Source organism: Hermetia illucens, chromosome 2, assembly GCF_905115235.1.
Source record: "Hermetia illucens chromosome 2, iHerIll2.2.curated.20191125, whole genome shotgun sequence".
Lineage (NCBI taxonomy): Eukaryota > Metazoa > Arthropoda > Insecta > Diptera > Stratiomyidae > Hermetia > Hermetia illucens.
In genome coordinates this window covers 1,187,182-1,208,699 of record NC_051850.1, presented here as the reverse complement: position 1 = coordinate 1,208,699, position 21,518 = coordinate 1,187,182, and the positions used below count along the sequence as shown (strand labels likewise).

Here is a 21,518-nt window from a genome sequence, read left to right as displayed (position 1 = left end):
TATGGTGGGCAACAAAATCAAATGGCACTAGTCAAATAAGAACAATAAAGATGGGAGATTGCAACTTTAAGACCGTTGAAAATTTTTCCTATCTAGCGTCAAAAATCACAACCGATAACAGCTATGACGATGAAATCCACGCACGATTGTTGGCTGCAATCAGAGCCTATTTCAGCTTACAAAAACTCGAAACGTCTTAACATAGGGTCAAAGCTTTTACTGTGTAAGACAATGACCTTGCTAGTCCGCATATTTTCCTTGAATACTTGGGTTCTTCGGAAGAAAAATTGCAAATCCTTAGTCGCATTCGAAAGAAAAATTTCAAATTCCTAGTCGCATTCGAAAGAAGAATCCTCTCTAAAGAATTGTTGGCCCCCCCTACAAGAGGATGAACGATTCCGTAGCCTATTGAATGACGAAATCTATGAGCGGTGTCATGACCGTCTGGTTGTGGACTAAACCCGAGTTGATAGGTTGCGGTGGGTGGGTTACTTTATCCGTATAGATGAGGATGATCCAGGCGGAAAATATATAAGAGCAATATCTATGGTAGAAACAGAAGACGTGACAGAGCCTGCCTCAGATGGAGCGATGGCGCCAAATAGTCTTTGGGGATATTAAATTGGTGGACCTCGGCACAAAACCGGAATGTCTGGAGTTCTTTATTAAGGCAGACCTCGACAGGATACCGGTTGTTACGCCATTGATGATGAAACTTTTTTAAGCGTAAGCGGCACTTCGTAACTCTCGCAGCCTCGATTATGTATCCCCTCTTTCTAAAATACCTCTTCTATTTATTGTTTTCACAGAATAATAATCGTTGGCGCAACAAACGATATTGGATCAGGGCCTTAGGCTCTGCACTTAATTCAAGACCGCAACGGTACACTACAATACACTGTAGGATGCAATGTGGTCAGCATTGCGCTTGGCCGAGATTATTACGCTGATTTGACACAGGTGCTTATTCCCAGCTGAGTCGACTGGTATCCGACATCCAGTCACGATAACAAATCCCTCTGCCACCAGCGAGATTTGAACCGCGACACAGAAGAAGGCTCAAAAATCGATGATTAATGAATAAATGATGATTCCAAGATTGAAGGCTTTACTCTCGAACTGGCTCCTAGTTAATCTCAGGACCTATTCAACCGATTTTGATAAATCAAATTGCGTTTTATTTATTAACATATTCTACATGACAATTTCAAACTTCCAAAGTTTCATCATTTTTTCTTTTTCAATTTTTCGTAAACGGTGGTTACGTCAGTGATCTTGAACTTCAAAACCAATGAATTTTCTGTTTCAAATTTGCCAATTTTGAGATTAACCTTCAATCATGCGTTCAAGTACTTTTTGAGGTGACAACTTTGGCGCCCCCTATGAAATAGCTGAATAATGAAAATAATACTTTTTTTGTACTCTCAGATAGATTAATCGGTAGGAAGAAGTTGCATGGTCAAATTTAATAAACCAGCTGAGAAGAAATTCATAAAAACTAGCTTTTCCGGTCTGCTAGTAGAGACAAGTAGCTTGAAAGTCTTCACAAGATTGAAAGTATATTGGCATATGTACTGATGGGGCTCGGTCAATGTGTGGTCGATATGGAGATGGTGTTCTACCTTCCTGAATAACCCGATTCAAGAATTCACTGAGCCAAAATATTGGGTTCCAGCTCTTCGCTTTCCAGACCTAAGATCCGATGCCGTCCTGTGTTTTCCCCCGATTTCATTCGTTTTATTGCATCCTCGACTTTAGTTGCGCTGACAGTTAAGCCCTTGAGTGTTTAACGTCGTGGAGGCTTTATCCTACGGTTTTCTTAAGACACGGATTGATTTTGCGACCACAATCAGAGCCCCGCTGAGACAAGCAACAACGGAACCAGTCTACACCAAGTGCATGGCTTAGCATTCATACTGGTGGATGCAAGACATACCTTAATCTCTAAAGAACTAAGGAGTACGGCACCCGTGTTGAAACGCAACACCACGCCGAGACCCGAAGGTCTCTCCTCGCTTGAGCATAACCACAACCCCCATGAAACTCCCACTAGGGGGCCTACCGCAAATAACCGAGCTGTACTCACATACAACGGGAGTTCACTCGAAGTATGAGAGTCCAGGAGCTATCCCGGTTCCCATGGTACCAGTATACCCCTGGTAAGGTTCCGTGGCCAATTACCACTTCAGATGAGTTCCCGTGCAGAGTGGGGTGTGATCGCCCTAATTAGGCCTTTGGAGCATTCGCCTACTGCATCACGGCCGGCAAACCAAAGTGAGTACAGCGTCTCCCGGTGCCACCATTATGGAGGTTCTCCTCGGCCACTTGATTTTGGTTTGGCCGACAGGGTTGCCGTCCCGTCTTCCTCACCGCCACCTCTGAGCACCAGTTGCGCTGACTGGTAGAAATGCTCCAAATGTCGGCAATCATTGTGGAAGTGGAGGATGAAGAAATTCTTCAATTGAAATCTGCTCGAAATACTCTCGCCATCTATCCATCGAGGCTCGACGGTCGGTAAGCAAAGTATAGTTTTTGTCATTAATGCAACAGAAGTGTTCGACAACCTATGTGCGTTATACATATTTTTTACTAAAAGCAGCGTATTTGTCCGACATATTGGGTAAACTACTTTGTATCTTTCCCTCTAAGGCACTAACATGTACATTGTGAAATTATTGGGAGAGATTGTGGCATTTAATAGTAAAAAACCTTAGTTGTAGATAAAAATGATCATGAAGATGGCGGTCCAGATTCCTGCATGTGTATAAGTGTGCAGCTCCTAATGAGCTCGTTGCCTCACAAAACTTGGTGTTCCTTTTCCCGGAATAACTTTCCAAGTTCACTGAATGAGTTTTACCCACTCAATGGTTTTCGAAATACTTTGCTGCAGAAGATGTCGAAAAGTTTACGTCGATTCAAGATTCCATAAACAAAATGCACCAGAATTCACTTCGATAGAAGAAATGGGTCTCAGTGAATTTTTTTGCGACAGCAGTCTAAAAAAAATCACGTATTCATATTTAGTGGAGTTTTGGATATCGAGCCAAAATGAATATCCAATTTTGAGTTCAAAAACTAAAAATTGTCATTCTCTTTACAATATCTTAATAATGTGAAGCCAGATTTTCAGCTAGAGCAATAAATGAGAATGGCAGTTTCAAGCCTTATCACAGAATTTGAAAAAATATATGGAGATCACCAAACTCACATGCCACATTGATTAATTATTGTGTCTATCTACTTAGAGTCACTGTACCCTATTTCGATCAGCTAGGGTGCCAAAACCAAATACTAAACCTGTAAGTGGAAACTTGCGACCAACGATATTTGATTATGAAATAAACGACGGGGGGCCTAGGCTAGAGGCAATTTATCAGGACCGAACTCATCCCATCTCGAAACCACTATTGATCACGCTGTTCTCAGTACCGAAGTAAGGCAACATCTGACGAATAGAGATGGGTAGGTGATATATGTATTAAGTGATAACGCCTTAAATTGTAATGCCACATTACCGCGAAACAAATATCACCAAACATTACACCATTACCTAACATTACAATATTACCTAACATCACCGCAATTCCCGAAAAGATGATGAAATCAAGCAATCGCCCTGTTCATTGCTTGTGTAAATATCTTGCTATATAGATGAAATTTGTTGCTTTCGTTTTCTTCTTTCGGATATATTCATTCTTTATTCGTACCTGCTTGGGGCTGCTTGCGTTATAAATATAATAAATTCAGGGGAAATATCCCTCTAACGATAAATCATATTTGGTAATATCATTTGCCGAGTATTAAGGTTCGCCATTCAAGTAGGCGCCGACACAGGATTCCTAATTATTGTCAAACGCCATGATTCTCATAATATAAACATGGCCCTTGTAACTAGCATGAATTCGTTGGTGTTTTGTAGTGATACGGAATGTTTTATCGGCTCAACGTCCAGAAGATAAGGTGGACGTTGGTTGTAAAAACCCAAAGAAAATCGGATCTAGAAAAATATGAATTCATTGGCCTGGACTAGAGTTTATTTGCGAAAAGATGAAATACACCAGCACCAACTGATGAGGAATGCCTGGATATGAACAGTCAAATGTTTAAATCCTTACCTTGAAGTACTACCTGTATAATAACACAATTCATCTTCGTCGCTGTAACTCTCATTTTCATGGCATTCACTATAGTCACTGTTTTTTAAAATCATATAGCGCACCCTATCCACAATGGTATTCCGTAGCCACGACATTTTAGTGTTTGCCGATTTCACTGATATTATTGGGTACACATTCAATGGCCGATTAAAAAACAATTAACTTATTTTATTAAATTCAAATTAGCATTTTTGTTATCTGCAATTAGTATCAATTTGTAGTGATATCATTCATCATTCATTTAATTCATTAGTACCCGACCTCACACAAATAACTTACCCGACCTCACACAAATAATCAAGTTACATAAACAATAACAATCACTCATTAACTGACCTATATTTTCTCATAAGTCACTAGAGTTCACTTTGTATCTACCGCCGAACAAAATACAAGAAATAAGATCCACTTGAGTCACAACATACCATGCATACATGACCCATATATTATACATAGCTACATGACTATGCATAAGAAATGCATACAGTCATATGACCAGCACGACCCGTATGTTTATAGATTGGTAATTTGAAAGAAAGAGAAAGTTATGACGTCACGATCATATATTGTTATGTACAGACCCAATTGGTCAAGAAATTTGCAAGTAAGTAATTAAAGGAATTTGATTGGTTAGTGCATAGAAAATAAGGAATTAACATATGTTAGAATGTAAGTAAGAATCATATAAAAAGAACTAGAGCCCCGAGGCTCGGCACACTTGGTTATTTGCTTTTCATAAGGATAGTTAATTGCTATACAGCGATATCTTTCCTGAGCAATTCCAGTGTCATTTAGACCAACGGCAGACTGCTGCTGATTATAGCTTCCGCAGATTGTTGCGGAGATAGGAAATCTAAAGAAGGTTTTTATATTAAATAAAGATATAATTCTAGAGTAACTTATGTAGCTCTTCTTATTTTACTTATCTAAATAATTTCACGATGTCGACTTCTCATCCCTACATGGCGATCCTGCCTATTATGGACCAAAAAGAAGAAGTTAGTAATTCCACATCATGGACGACACCATCAACAAAAATTTAAGAAGACAAGAGGAGGTAAACGGCAGAAATTAAGAAAGGAAAAAGCAGAGTACTACAGACTGGCAACTATCGCAACGGGGAACCAGAAGAACGGATTTATAAAGAAAGCCAAGGAGATAGCAGAACAATTACGACTACTCAAGCAGAACGTTAAACATGGGCAATTGCAGCTCGACAACCAACAACAGCCTCGTGACTGAATATCGTCAGGCAATCACGACATCAGGATGTTTCGTCATCATAATTTTTTTCATATATTTGTATAATAGATATCATTCGAATTACGTTAGGAAGGTAGTTAATAGAAACAATGTATAACCATAGAGCAATTTTTTTTTTTATAAGTAACGTTCAATACAACATATTCACAAAAATATTTTTTCATGGGCGATTTAGAGACTCTAAAAAGATTATTGAGTAGCTTACAAAGAGATATAGCAAACGCAAAAAAAAGTGCGGGTAGAGGTTACAAACGTGACACTGTCCTTTCAAAATTGCAAAACTTAGAACAGATAAAGGCTCAAGCCTCGAGCATAATCCAGAACACTACTGATAGTAAAACCTTGAGCTTATCGACATCTTTTAAACAAGCGTACAATACCTTTAAAGAACTTCTTGAAATACAATTAATAGAATCAAATATGAGTGACTTCGATATTACAACCGCTGTCAAAGTAATACCAACTTTCGATGGTAAATACAAAGATCTCCATACGTTCACAAAATTAATAGAATTTTTAAACGAGACATTAAACGAACCAGGGAAAAAACAATTATTAGATTTTATCATAAATGTCAAGTTAACAGACACAGCTCGCTTAGCTGTAGGTACTAATGTACCCACTAATATGGCAAGCTTTGTAAAATTGTTAAAACAAAAATTTGTAAGCTCGAACACAATCCAGAGCATCCAAACAACACTGAATTCAGTATCCCAGAACAAATCTTCAGTGACTAATTATCGGGACAAAATACTACACCTTACAAGTGAGTTAAGTCACCTACAAGTTGCCGAATTGGGTGAAACGGTGACAGAGGCAGAAAAGAATTTGATTACAAAACTAAATGGGCGACAAGCTCTTACAACTTTCCTTACCGGATTAAACCCGGAGATAAGAGATACCGTTTTCTCTTCAAGACCGAAAGACATGACTGAAGCCGCAAATTACGCATTAGAGTTAGAGAAACGAGATTCAGGAAATAGGGCTAGTGTTTTTCAAGTGAATAGTTCAGGTAGAAATTTTCAAAACAGAAATACAAACCGCGGAAATTTCCATTCTTCAAATAACTCATTTAACAATAGAATAGACTATCGACCCAATAATAGCTACAGATCTAATAACTATAATCAACAACCGTGGCGGAATCGTGACCAAAATTTCAGCGCTAGAAATAACAGCAATACCCAAAGTAGACCCAATAATCGTGGTAGGAATAGAGGTAATTTCAACCAGAATCGCAATAACCCCAGAGATAATAGGAACAACTACAGAGTAAATATAATTCAGAACCAGGGAAACGGGACACCCTCCGGCGAGGAACAAGATTAGAAAATAAAGATAGAATCCTTACCGGAAACCATGTATACAACTTATCGAACAATAATTCAATTTCGAGTTATATAAAACTTTATTGCAAGGATTTGGGCCAAGATTTAACTTTTCTAATAGATACAGGAGCAGATATTTCGCTATGCAAAAAACTAACAATTAGTTCAGACAGAATAGATGATAAAGAAAAATGCAAGTTAAATGGCATCACTAAAGAGTCAGTAGAATCTTCGGGCACCACAGAACTTTCTTTACGTATAGGTGAAAAATTTGATAGAAATAGAGTTCATATAGTAGGAGATAACTTTCCAATAAAAACAGATGGAATAATAGGGCGAGATATTTTAGAGAAATACATATGTCGGATAGATTTCGAAACTTATACCATAACCTTCAGTACGAAATATGACGAGGTAACAATTCCTATGAACACCAAACCGTTAACAAGTTCTTACGTTAACATAGCAGCTAGAGCTGAGGTAATAATACCAATAGATCTGGTAAGAGAAGAAGACAGTTTGATTCTAAGTAAGGAAATTCAGAGAGGAGTTTTTGTAGGCAACACCATAATTCCAGCCAAAGGTGTTTGTCACGTAAAAATACTAAATACAAATGATAGACCGGTAAAGCTCAAACATTTCGATGCTGAGATAAAACCACTAAAGGACTATCGAATATTAGAAGCAACATCACAAGGTCCATACCGTTTACAGAGACTTTTAGATGGGATAAAAACAGACGTGAAAGATAAGAAAGCGAGGGATAGTCTTATGAAGGTCATAGCAGAATATCAGGATGTTTTTCACCTTGAAGGAGAAAAACTTACCGTAAATAACTTTTATAAACAAAAAATTGCAACTACGGATGATGTGCCAGTATACACAAAAAACTATAAATTACCACACGCACAGCTTAATGAGATTGAAGAACAAGTCAAACAATTGTCCGATAGTAACATTATCGAACCTTCGGTAAGCCCATACAACTCTCCATTATTAATTGTACCAAAAAAGGGCACTGATGACAAAAAACACTGGAGACTAGTGGTAGATTATCGCAGATTGAACAACAAAATCGTAAGCGATAAATTTCCGTTAACAAGGCTAGAGGATGTATTAGACAAGATAGGTAGGGCCAAATACTTTTCAACTTTGGATATGACGAGTTCATTCCACCAAATAGAATTGGAAAAAAGTTCTAGACCACTCACCGCATTTTCAACAGGTACAGGTCATTTTCAATTTAAACGTCTACCTTTCGGCCTCAAAATTTCATCAAATAGCTTTCAACGAATGTTAACGATAGCACTAACTGGGTTAGGATCAGAAGCTTTTCTTTATGTTGACGACATTATAGTTTTCGGATGTAGTATCAATCATCATAATGAAAATCTAATAAAAGTTCTACAGAGGTTACGCAAATACAACCTGAAGCTGAACGCCAGCAAATGCCAGTTTTTAAAATCAGAAGTCGTATACTTAGGGCACCTTATCACGGACAAAGGGATACGAACCGATCCTACAAAACACGAAACCATTCGAAATTATCCCATACCCAAAAACGCAGATGAAGTGCGTAGATTCGTTGCATTCTGCAATTACTACAGACGCTTCATCCCGGACTTCGCGGGAATAGCGAAAGAACTAAATGCTCTTTTAAAAAAGAATGCTACTTTTACCTGGACAGGGGCATGCCAGACTGCTTTCAATACATTGAAGCAGAAGCTTATCCAACCACCGATACTGCAATACCCAGATTTCGACAGACCCTTTATATTAACTACAGATGCATCAAATTATGCATTGGGCGCTGTACTTTCGCAGGGCGAAATAGGCAATGACTTACCAATTTCTTATGCCAGTAAGTCTTTGGGAAAACATGACTTAAACAAACCTGTTATCGAAAAAGAGTTACTTGCCATACATTGGGGTATCAACTTTTTCCGACCATACCTGTACGGTAGGAAATTTATTGTAGTAACTGACCACAGACCGTTAGTATCACTCTTTTCACACAAAAATCCATCTTCCAAACTGACGAGAATCAGAGTAGACCTTTCAGATTACGACTTTGACATTGTTTTCAAGCAGGGGAAAATGAACACAAATGCAGACGCACTCTCAAGAATTGAATTAAACTCAGACATATTGAAGAAGATGACTCCAGTAGAGAATGACACTACTGTAAAGAAAACTTTGGCGATTACAAGGGGTATGTCAGCTAAGAGAAAGCTTGACAATATTGTAAAAAACGTGCACGAGGACGCAAAAGCAGATCATCCTAAGAAGCCTGATCAACTTCATATTTGGGATTGTTCTTCGATATCAGACGTCAGAGATATATTAAAATTGAAATTCATCTTGAATGAATCAAGTAAGAATAAAATTATGCGCACCACAGAGGGAATAAGTGTATATTGTAGCAATAAAACTAATAAGAAATCCGTTTCAATTAGTGACAAACTACATTCAACAACACTTTCCACAGATACCAAATCGGTTAACAATAGCGATAATTCTGATATGATGTACGCATCTATCATGAAGAAGTTATTGATAACAGCGGTTAAATGGAAAATTCACAAGCTAGCACTTTCGAACACAGATGATATTTTCCAGGTACTAGGTAAAAATGAATTAAAAAGTATAATTAATACGTTGCAACAAGAAAAGAACTTCGAAGTAAATATAATGATATATGAACCCCCTAAAAGAATTGAGGATATCGCGATACAGAAAGATTTGATAAAAGAGTACCATGACACGCCACATGGAGGACATTTAGGAGTCAGGAAGACAATTTTGAAATTAAAACAACGTTATTGCTGGAAGAATATGAGTAAAATGGTAAAAGATTATATATCTAACTGCAAATCTTGCAGAATAAATAAACAAACCCGTCATACAAAGGAAAGAATGGTAAAAACAGACACTCCATCGACGAGCTTTGAAACTATTTCGATAGATACAGTAGGCCCTTTACGCATATCAAACGGTTATAGATATGTTCTAACAATGCAGTGTGAATTAACAAAATTTGTAGTAGCAGCTCCTATACAATTTAAAGATGCTAAAACGGTAGCAGAAACACTAGTAAAAGAATTTATACTAAAATATGGAATATTTAAAATTTTGAAATCAGATCAGGGTACTGAATTCACTAACAAACTAATGAAAGAAATTTGCAAACTTCTGAAAATAAACCAAAAATTTTCTACGCCTTACCACCACGAAACTTTAGGCACTAACGAACGAAACCATCGCGTACTTAACGAGTACATATTAGCATTCGCAGAAGATATGGCATGGGATATATGGATTCCATATTACACATTTGCATATAACACCACGCCTCACGTGGATAACAACTACACTCCCTACGAACTAGTTTTCGGCAAATTACCCTATTTACCAGATGACATATTACACATAAATAGTAAAGTATATAACATAGACGATTACGCGAAAGAGCTCAAGATTAGACTACAGTATTCTTTAGATAAAGCTCGAAAAATCATAGAAATGACAAAAATTAAAAGAATAAATGACAATAACAAAACAAGCCCAATAAATGTGAATATAGGAGACTTAGTCTTATTAAGAAATGAAGAAAGAAAAAAGAACCAATCACCTTATTTAGGACCATATAAAGTAAAAAGTGTAGATAATGTAAACTTAAATATAGAAATTAACGGAGTAGAAAAAACCGTACATAAGAATAGAGTAAAGAAATTTTAAAATAGAACATAAATTAAACACAAAAAAAAAAAAAACACATTTATTTGTTAATTTCAACCGAATTATAACTTCACTCTTTTTTTCAAAACATCGAGATCTCACATTTCACTACGAGAAATGTTCAATCTCCCAAACCCCCGTGGTGTAGTGATATCATTCATCATTCATTTAATTCATTAGTACCCGACCTCACACAAATAACTTACCCGACCTCACACAAATAATCAAGTTACATAAACAATAACAATCACTCATTAACTGACCTATATTTTCTCATAAGTCACTAGAGTTCACTTTGTATCTACCGCCGAACAAAATACAAGAAATAAGATCCACTTGAGTCACAACATACCATGCATACATGACCCATATATTATACATAGCTACATGACTATGCATAAGAAATGCATACAGTCATATGACCAGCACGACCCGTATGTTTATAGATTGGTAATTTGAAAGAAAGAGAAAGTTATGACGTCACGATCATATATTGTTATGTACAGACCCAATTGGTCAAGAAATTTGCAAGTAAGTAATTAAAGGAATTTGATTGGTTAGTGCATAGAAAATAAGGAATTAACATATGTTAGAATGTAAGTAAGAATCATATAAAAAGAACTAGAGCCCCGAGGCTCGGCACACTTGGTTATTTGCTTTTCATAAGGATAGTTAATTGCTATACAGCGATATCTTTCCTGAGCAATTCCAGTGTCATTTAGACCAACGGCAGACTGCTGCTGATTATAGCTTCCGCAGATTGTTGCGGAGATAGGAAATCTAAAGAAGGTTTTTATATTAAATAAAGATATAATTCTAGAGTAACTTATGTAGCTCTTCTTATTTTACTTATCTAAATAATTTCACGATGTCGACTTCTCATCCCTACAAATTATTCGGCTTTGTTAATAAACAGATCGGACATATCATTGATGGAGATAAGATTACTCTGAAGATATTCTAGCTTATCGTGAAATTTGAAAAACTGGAATGAAATGTGAATTATTGGAGATGGTGGTGATTTTCAAGGGCCTTAACTAAACTGCGTCAATTTCACTTTGATAACAATAATACAGCTTCGGATCTGAGGGGCAAATTGGACCTCGTCCTTGTTGTTTAAAAACTATGTGAAGTGTTATTCTAGGAAGCATATGGAGTTCCCTTTAATCTGTTGACAACGAAACTGAGCCAAGCAAAACAAACCGCCTCACCATTGACTAAGAAAATACTAGAGATGTTCACTCAATTCAAAAACAAAAATGCTAGTTCACTGAATTGTGGTTTTAAGTTTCCGGGAGAGACGTAACTTTTTTTTTATTGAACATATATAAACGCTTCACTTGGTTCAGCTGAATGAGATGAAAACTGTGGGACATAGGCAAGGTTGGATGTAAATACTATCACTTGATCCACATCGATCGACTCCCAATTCAAAACTAAAATTATACTTCACATCTTGAAACGAAAGGGAGGTTCTCTGCCATTCGCTATTTCCACTATAAAATTCTAGAACTCTCACTTATCAACGTCATAAAAAAGGTGCACCATTCAGTTTAATCGCACATGGAACAAAACGTTCAACATATGATTTTTATTGTCTCAGCACATGTCCGGAGTGTCTTTTGGATTAACTCAAACCCAGATATATTCTTAACATATGTTTTTCAATCAAATGGCTAAGATCACGACATTTGGCGGGTGGCGTCTGGTTTACTTAGTAACCATTCATCTATAAAGACCACTTGACAGTGAATGGGAATGTTTTTCGTTGCGACTGTTTATGGGGTTTGTAAAAAAATCATTGCTTATCTAAATTGAGAGTCGCTTGAACATTCGGTATTCAGTGCTGCGTGCAACAGACCAAAAGGCGAATTAAAACAAGTTGTATCATTGATAAGATCGACATACCCTCTCCAGTGAGTGATAAGCTCAACGGCCAGTCGGGAGGAAATGATACAGGCTCCTTGAGGTTTCCGCAGGAGGATATCACTTATTTTAACCATGTTTTGCGGTACCGACTGCAAACTATTCAATTGAGTGCATGATTGAAAAAAGCTTTTTAGGGATAGATAGTGTTTTATCTCATAACGTCACAGTGCCTATCGGCTTGACTTGCAACTTTGCTATCAGTAACAACAGTGGCTGTTGCTCAGAAGACTATATTATGAAATCATCGCAGATTAGTCGTAATTTGACAAGCAATTGAAACACTTTAATAAAAACGAATTGCTTTGTGGTCTAAGAATCCAAAGTCAACGGGTTTGCGCAAATGTTCCTATAATATTCTATTTTCGAAGGACTTTTTTCTGTCATCGCCTATTAAAATGCTTCTTTCACTATTAATAGAAAGCAGATCAAGTGGAAATATACTCTGCATATTGATTTGAGCAGGGGGTCAGAACAGGGATTTTTGCTTGTCGATTAGGGTTTTTAGCTGTTATCATCGCTTCAGTAGAGACTTCCCAAATAGCCTCGCAATTACTACACTCAAGATGGATATTCTCTCGAGACCTTTCAAGATTAACAACGATCTAAGACAAGGGAGTGCCCTATCATGCGTCCTCTTCAACCTGGCCCTGAAGAAAGTGATTCGCGATGCAAATGTAAATGCGAGAGGCACCATCGTCTTCAAGTCATCTAGATCAAGCATGCGGAGCGCGATCTCGGGCTGCACATTAATTAAGGCAAAACGAAGTACATGGTGGCAACGTCAGGCCCAAAAACCAAAGAACCAACAACATCAGTATGATGATGAATGAGAAATATTATCTTTTGTTACGTTGCGCGCTAAACTAGGAACTCGGCCAGCCTTTATGGGTGTAATCAAACCCAACATAGAAGTGAATTTATCCATTGGTGGTCAATCGACATTCAAGTGACCTTATAGCAAACTCTGTGCTAGAAAATCGTGGACCGCCGAGGATTACCTCAAATGACATAAATATCGAAAGGACTGTGGTCCTTCCATGGTGCAGGACCGGAATCATAGACGAAATTTGTTCTATATAATGAATAAGTCGTGGGGAAATCCCCTGATAGGTGACTGAACCTGCACAGATGGCGAAAAAATTTCGATTTAAGAAATTGAACGTAGAACAGATTATTATAAAGTTACAGGTTCGTGTGTTTACAAGAGAGCTCCCCCTCGGACACCACCTTGTCGTGGCCGCGGCACGGATTTTAGAGACCTCACCAAATTCATGATTCACCACGGAGAAATCTGTGGAAGACCGGCTCTCCACTTCAGTGGAAAACCATCACCCGGTGTTAGTCAGAAAGGATATTGCAGCAACTCCCTTAATAAGAGCAACTCGGAACCTGACTACGGCCGACGTGCTGGTGACACTGTTGCCTAACTCTTCCGAACCGGGCGGGAAGGGGGGAGGAAGGCTTGACAGAAGGAAACTTCAGCCGCAAAGCAGAAGGGACTACATGCTTGCCTGCCAGAATCTTCTCCTCCGCATCTACCAAGAAAATAGAAAGAAAGGGAAGCTGGTGATGTGGACGCAACTAGTCTAATTCCGGTATGTGGAAACAGATCCATGCAGCCCAGACACTATGAACTATGACACTATGAAAGAAGGCGAAGTTTCTTGAGAATAAGGACATGGGCATTAATACACACCAAGTGTGGTGATGTCCAGAGAAATCGGACGCAAGAAAGCGGAACTTTCGGCGAAAGGTGAGGACAAGCTGGTTACCCCGGTGAGCTCCACATTGAACGCAGCAGGCTTTTCAGTTAACGGCGGTTCTCATATTAGTTAGTTAGTCAAATTAACCTGCAGCATGCTCTTCCTATCTACTGGCGACAAGGCTGGCAAAGTTGCAGTACTGTTCTTATATATTTCTGGTTCAAGAGCCGTGGGTTCGTTTTAACAGAATTGGTGGTATTGAATCAGTCAAGAGGCCTAGGATCTTCTTCGATGAAAGATCCTCGAGACCGAGGACCTGCGTTCTGATGTCAAAATTGTTAGAGGCTACCATGCTGAGGCATTTCTATTCCCAGGAGTTTTGTTGCGGTCAACTTACAATACAAGGTTAATGGAAAGTGGAGAAACATTGTAGTTGCCTCTGCTTAATTACCCTAAGATTCTTTGTGTCCTCCGCCGACGTAAGAACTACGGGATCTGGTATTGTATGCAGAATCAAGTTGCCTTGAACTCTTAATAGGTTATGATGCGAACGGTCAGCATATTTGTTGAGGCAGTAGCAAAAGCAATCCTAGAGGAGAGAAGCTGTTTGATTTTATCACTTCAGCTGGTCTGATGACCGACATAGGATGCCACCCTACGTTCGTGAGGCCAAGAAGAAATGAAGTAATTGACCTAACAATCTGCATTTTAAAGTTGTTAGAGTTGATTAGAACCTGGCGAGTGCTAGATGAAGTCTCACTCTTAGATCGCCGTTACTGAGAACTTAGTCTGATTATTGCGGGCGAACAGTCTCTAATACAAAGACGGAATCCTAGGAAAATGGATTGGATTAAGTTCAATGAACTTCTTTGCGACAAAATGGAGTTCCCTAGGAGACTGAGGACTCCCTTGGTGGTAGAAGATCAATTGGAAACTCTGAATCGCACACTTTTAGAGTGCTTTGCAGAGGCTTGTTCTATTTCCCAAAGCCAACGCGGTAAAAAGGTTCCACGGTGGAACCGAAAACTGCAAAGACTTAGGAAATCCACCATATGACTTCTAAATCGTGTTTGTAAAAGCAATAAGGAAGAAGGTTGGTTAAACTTCCGGAGTTCACAGCGTGAATATAAGAGGCTCGTAAAACGTTCGAAAAAAGATTCTTTTAGAGCATACTGTGAAGAACTGGAAGGTGAAAGGGAGACTTCCAGGCTGTGCAGAGTCCTTAATGAGGATGATTCAGCCAGGTTGGACTTTCTTAGACAATTGGATGGTACTTTTACGAACTCCAGAGTTGAGTCTATACAGACTCTCTTGGAAGTGCACCAGTCGGGAGAACAGGTCTCAGAAATGGGAGGAAGAGAATTGGCGGTTTCTGCAAACATTTCAACACGAAGATCTTATAAGGGGAATTGAGACGAGAGCAGTTGTTCCCAATGAAAAGGCGAAAGTTGCGGTACTATCATTTGAACACTCCAAAGAACCTGGCATGGACAGCATCTACCCAGCGATGCTAAAGAAGGGTATAGAGGATTTAGAGCGACTTCCAAGAAATATTTTTCGTGAATGTCTTGTTCTAGGTTACGTGCAGATGGTTATGGTAGTCTTCACGCTTAAGCCTGGGAAAGATGACTATTCAAATCCAAGAAATCAGTTTAACATCATTTCTGCTGAAATGTCTGGAGGGACTGGTCATATTCGCGAGAAGGCGCTAAGGTCGCACTAACTAAATGAAAGCCAACATGCTCACCAACCACCTCTGAAAAGCGAGTACGCGATGGGGGTGGTCGTGGACATTAAACTGGACTGTGTGCCCTTCCAAAAGCTCTGTGGTGCCGACAGAGAAGATGTGTTGATGAAACTTTAATTAAGTAGATCTTCGCTATGCTAACGCAGAGATTGTTGTGGGCTGAAGTGGATGTTGATCGCTAGCTAACAACGGAAGCGACGAAAGGCTGCCTTTAAGGGCGGTCTATGTTGTTCGACTCACTACTATGCGAACTGCAAAATCTGCCAATACGCGCTTAAGCTTATGCAGATGAGGTGGCTGTGCTAGCTATTAGTCGAGATCTCGGAATGGTGTGTAGAAATACCCAAAGCGCCGTTGATTTGATTGATTGATGCTTGGGGCACCAATTCCTCAAGCATAGACTTTTAGTAAATCTAAATAAAAGCACAACGGTATTATTTACAAAAGAAGGAGAGTGAATGGTCTTTGGCTTCCAGAGATGAGGGGTACAACCCTTGAAAAAGGAGGAGAATGAATGGTCTTTGGCTTCCAGAGATGAGGAGTACAACCCTTGAAATATTTGGGAGTTATTCTAGACAAGAAGCTTTTTTGGAACAAACATGTAGAGATAAAGATGAAACAAGCTCTCACAGTTTATGGGCTGTGTAAGCGGACCTTTGCTCCGACATGAGGACTTAGGCCTTAGATAGTTATGTGGATATATGTTGCTATCATTAGGCCGATGGTTGCTTATGTTAAGGTGAAAAAAATGAAGAGAAAACTGGAACGAACCAGAAGAATGCGCGTTAGGATATACTAACGTCTTTTCCACCGATGACTCAAAAACAGAACAGGGTTGTGGAGCAGGAGTCTATCTCTCGAATAAAAACGAGAAATGGACTTTTCCCTTGCGACAATACACAGCGGTCTTTCAGGCTGAGATGTATGCGATCCTAAGGGCGATAACCTGGCGCATCGCAATCTGTAGCGATCATCAAGCTGTATTGAGGGTGTTGAGCAGTCATTTGATCACTTAAAAAATCGTTCCGAAATGTAGAAATCGATTGAACTCTGCTTCTAGATTCAATACGGTGAAACTAATCTGGGTACCTGGTCATTGTGGTGTAGAAGGAAATGATATCTCGGATGCGTTAGCAAAAGAAGGTTCAATTTCCCCCATGCCCGGACCGGAACCAACCAGTAGCACTGCCTAATCATCATCATCAACGGCGCAAAAACCGGTATCCGATCCAGGCCTGGCTTAATAAGGAACTCCAGACATCCCGGTTTTGCGCCGAGGTCCACCAATTCGATATCCCTAAAACCTGTCTGGCGTCCTGACCTACGCCATCGCTCCATCTCAGGCAGGGTCTGTACTGCCTAATGCTGCTATCAAAAAATGAGAACAAGTTTCCATAATGACAGGTGATTGAGTCTTAATGCTGCTACAAACACCAAACTTTTCCTGTCAGAATCAAACAAACATACTGCAACGTTTATGCTGTCGAAAAGGGGAAGGAAAGAGAGCTGGAAACTAGCAAAAGAGGTATGCTCAGAAGCTAGGCTAAGATGGGCAGTGGGAACTTTTAAACCAATGAAATCTCCCGGAGTAGACGGCATTTTCCCAGCACTTATCCAGAGAGGCCTAGGAATTATCTTAGAGTCTCTTCTGAGGGTGGTAAGGGGGAGCATAGCACTGGGTTACATACCAAGGGCATGGAGACGGGCAAAAGTGGTCTTTATTCCGAAAGCGGGTAAAAAGGATCCTTTTCACTCTAACATCGTTCGTACTCAAAACGGTGGAGTAGGTCATAGACAACTATATTAGAACTAACGTTCTAAAGCGTAATCCCCTACATCACTGTCAACACGTTTACCGGGCAGGACGATCAACTGAAACTGCTCTGTATCAGCTGACAGAGGTACTACGGGACGCTATAGAAACAAATGAAATTGCACTGTGCGCGTTTTTGGATATCGAAGGAGCATTCGACAACACATCGCACACAGAGATACAGGATGCCCTGAGCCGCAAAGGAGTGGGAAACACCTTGGCACTCTGGATGGGCAAAATGCTAGAAAGCAGACAAATAGAGGTACAAACAGGTACAAATTCTATTATCATGAACACCACTCAAGTCTGTCCGTAGGGTGGAGTACTATCGCCGCTGATCTGGGGCATGGTAGTGGATGAACTCCTGGACGTGTTAACTAATATTGGAATACAAGTCCAGGGCTACGCGGACGACATTGTTTTAATTTGTAGGGGCAAATATGAAGATACCGTATGTGATAGAATCCAAACTGGATTAAGGATTACTAGTGCCTGGTGCAGGAAGGTGGGACTGCGGATCAACCCAATCAAAACCACCATAGTACCATTCACTAGGAGGCGTAAGCTGGGTCACCTGAGAGCTATAACATTACATGATATGGAGGTGAAACGAGAAACAGAGGTCAAATATTTGGGAATTACGCTAGACCAAAAATTACTCTGGAAGACACATGTCGGAAAGCCACGAGGGCTCTGATGACTTGCAGATCTATAGCAGGATAAAAATGGGGTTGCAGCCAGAAGATACTACTTTGGATATATACTGCAATAGTAAGGCCAATGATTACCTATGGAGCGGTAATCTAGGCTTGCGCGTGTATCAGTGGAGCAATGAGGACATGCCCAACGGCATCCCTGGAGATCCTTCTGGGATTAACCCCTCTCCATCTGCACATACAGATGCAGGCAAGGAGATCAATATTCAGGATGGCCGGTAGTATGAGTGACGCGGGTAACTGCCTAAATCGAAGGAAGATTGATATCCTTTCTAGGCGGTATCCCGAATTACTGATACCGAGGGACAACATGACAACTAGGTTTCACTTCGATAAGAAGTTTGAAACACGTTGGAGTAAAAAGGCAAACTGGGAGAGCGTGGCTGCGACATACGGCTTAAACCAGCAACTGATTACTTGGTATACTGACAGATCCCTCACAGCAGAGGGAGCGGGTGCTGGTGTCATTGGTCCAAGGAAAATGTACTTTGAGCCAATGGGCAGGTACACTAGCATATTCCAGGCGGAAATATACGCCATAGACAAATGTGCCTCCTCTAATCTGCAAAGGAACTACAGGGGGCAGAACATAGCTATTCTCACCGATAGCCAAGCAGCGATCAAGGCACTTAGGTCCAACCAGGTGAACTCTAAACTGGTATGGGAGTGCCTTCACAGACTGAATACACTCGGCTTGTCCAACAAGGTCTGGATACTTTGGGTTCCAGGCCATGCTGGGTTGGAAGGCAACGAGGCAGCGGATGAACTAGCCAAGAAGGGAGCAGGAATGCCTTTACACGGGCCAGAACCCTTCTGTGGAATCGGAAATGGTTTCATGGCTATGAATCTGAGAAACGAAGAGAAACGGTTGAGGGAACTATATTGGGCGGGCCTACCAGGGATGGAGTTTAAATCTCATCAAAAAGAACCTCCGAATCATAGTGGGAATTCTCACTGGTCATTGTCAGCTGAACTATCACTTAGGGAAGCTGGGGATATCTACGGACACTGCCTGCAGGTTTTGTGAGTAGGAGGACGAAACCTCTATGTACGTCCTGGGACAGTGTCCGGCACTTGTGCAAAGTAGGTCGAGACATCTGGGAGAACACTTAATGCCAGATGCAAAGCTGAAACATCTGGAAGTGGGGAACATACTAAAGTTCCTAACGGTTACAGGCCTGCTTGAGATACTATGATCAATAGATACACTATAACCAGTAAAAAGGGAACAATAGTTCTTCAAGGACGCGGTGCGACTTTCCCTTAACAGAATAATAATTATCCTGTCGAAAAGCAGGAAGAGTTGCAGAAGTATTGTGGAATGGCATCCAATCAGTAGAATATTTCGCCGACGATGCAGATCTAAATACCGAAGGGTTCGCATGTTTGCGTAGCGTTGAAAATTGTAGGTTATTCGTGGGACAACAACTCATTGTCAGAACAGTGTTCGGATAGGCAGCCATTAGAAATTGTGGGGAAAAGCTGCATATTTGTAAAAACTTCCCTCACTTGTTCTGGTAGACGCCAGCACCCCTTTGTCGCGTGTCCTAGAATTATTTTATAAATTTCGCATTCAAAATCAGCAACGCAATGGTATTTCCGTTCAAGACTATTTTTAAAATTGAATTCGAAGGGAATAATCACGGAAAGACAAAGTTCCCCCCATTGATGTGCTGTCTAGCGCGATGTAGCGCAAACTGATAAGAATTGAGCGAATCCGCCCGCGCGCAAACTAACGAGAATCTTCTCCGCTTTCAGCATAATTACGATTACAAATCGAACGTACTTCCAGGCTTGGGAATTTCGCAGAGCGCAAGTGCACACGGCAAATTACGTCGAACTCCAGTTCAATAAAAAATACATCAATTGATTGAGCGAGCCTGGGTAGAATCGGGTTAGGGGCGCGAGGGCGGTCAGCTCAATTTGCATGGAGTAATCGATTGTGAACATTCGGTAGCAGGTAATAAGCCATTGATCAAATCAATCGATCATAAGGCAGACATGGGTGGATGATAAGAGCAGCGCACGATATGGGAGTCCCTTGATAAGAGTTGCCTGTGGACACTCGAACATTAGCCTCAATATTCGTCTTTAAATTCCTAAATGAGACTTGAATGTTTTCGAAGCATTTCGTCTTGTATGCACGCAGCATCGCACAATGAATGTTGTTATTTTGATACTCAGAAAAGTTCATTTACCTCGAAAGCTCGACATCTGCTTCGGGAGTTCCATTGTCTGGGGTTTCCGATGGCTGAGTGGACGTTGAGCCGCCATCTCCCTTGTCATGACTTTCGGCTAAAATTACAGAGGGAATATTAGGGCAATGATTCAGTTGAGGTGTCCAAGGTGTAGGAACTTACCCCGACTTGGAGGTTTGTTTATGTCTCTATCGTCACTCACTTCCATGGTTGCGAATTCTTACCGAACACTTGCACAATTTGACGAGATCCGGCGACTCGTTCTCTTTATAAACACGACGTTATATTGCACACGGCTTGCGCACCACGCTCACCCGACCGCCCCGGCGCATGCAATCACCTTCAAACGCTACAAACCGACTTCCCCGAGCGATAATACTCTTTCGACACAATTCCTCTGCGACGTCTTCACTTTCTCGTGATTTTCTTGATTCATCGAGGCTCGCAGCACCAATCGGATTTACACTTTATACACTTGGGAATTTTGGTCTTTAAACCGAAATATGTAATAAGAAAGGATCAAATAAATTCACTGATAATGGCGAGAAAGTGTTGGAAAGATTTCATATGTTAGCCTAATTTATAGTTGCGATGATATGATAAGGCGGAACGCGATAATCCATTCGTCTGGCTGGGAAGTGTCAGTATCAGCTGATTGTGGTTTTTCGTTTTCACTGGCGGGAATGTTGAGGAATTCTGTAATGGGTTGAAATTAATGAAGGTTTCGATGCTATTTTTGAGGATTTTGTAATAAATTGTTATTCTAAATTAAACTTCGGCGTTGATAAGTGTTTTTCTCTTATAACACTTACCGGGAATTGCCTCTGTTTATTATTCGTTTAAGTTGCTATCAAGGCGCTTACACTAATTTTTTTTGCAGTGGGAATAGTACAATTGTACAACTGAAACAAATCGTCCCATAAGCG

General features: G+C 40.1%; 1 protein-coding gene across 4 annotated transcripts in view; it reads right to left on the bottom strand.

Annotated features, from left to right (window-relative positions):
• The window catches only part of LOC119649476 (copper-transporting ATPase 1), a 54,579-nt gene extending 33,356 nt beyond the window's left edge, over positions 1-21,223 (bottom strand). For 3 of the 4 annotated variants that reach the window (XM_038051637.1, XM_038051641.1, XM_038051642.1), the window contains exons 1-2: positions 11,940-12,230; positions 4,116-4,272 (exon numbers count right to left, since the gene is read on the bottom strand). In XM_038051637.1, the coding sequence (XP_037907565.1) occupies positions 4,116-4,272; positions 11,940-11,970 (188 nt within the window). In that variant the 5' untranslated portion in view covers positions 11,971-12,230. Of the gene's footprint in view, positions 1-4,115; positions 4,273-11,939; positions 12,231-20,592; positions 20,690-20,754 lie in introns of those variants that run through there. The other variant, XM_038051638.1, reaches the window with a different exon arrangement.
• Positions 21,224-21,518: the final 295 nt, after the last annotated feature.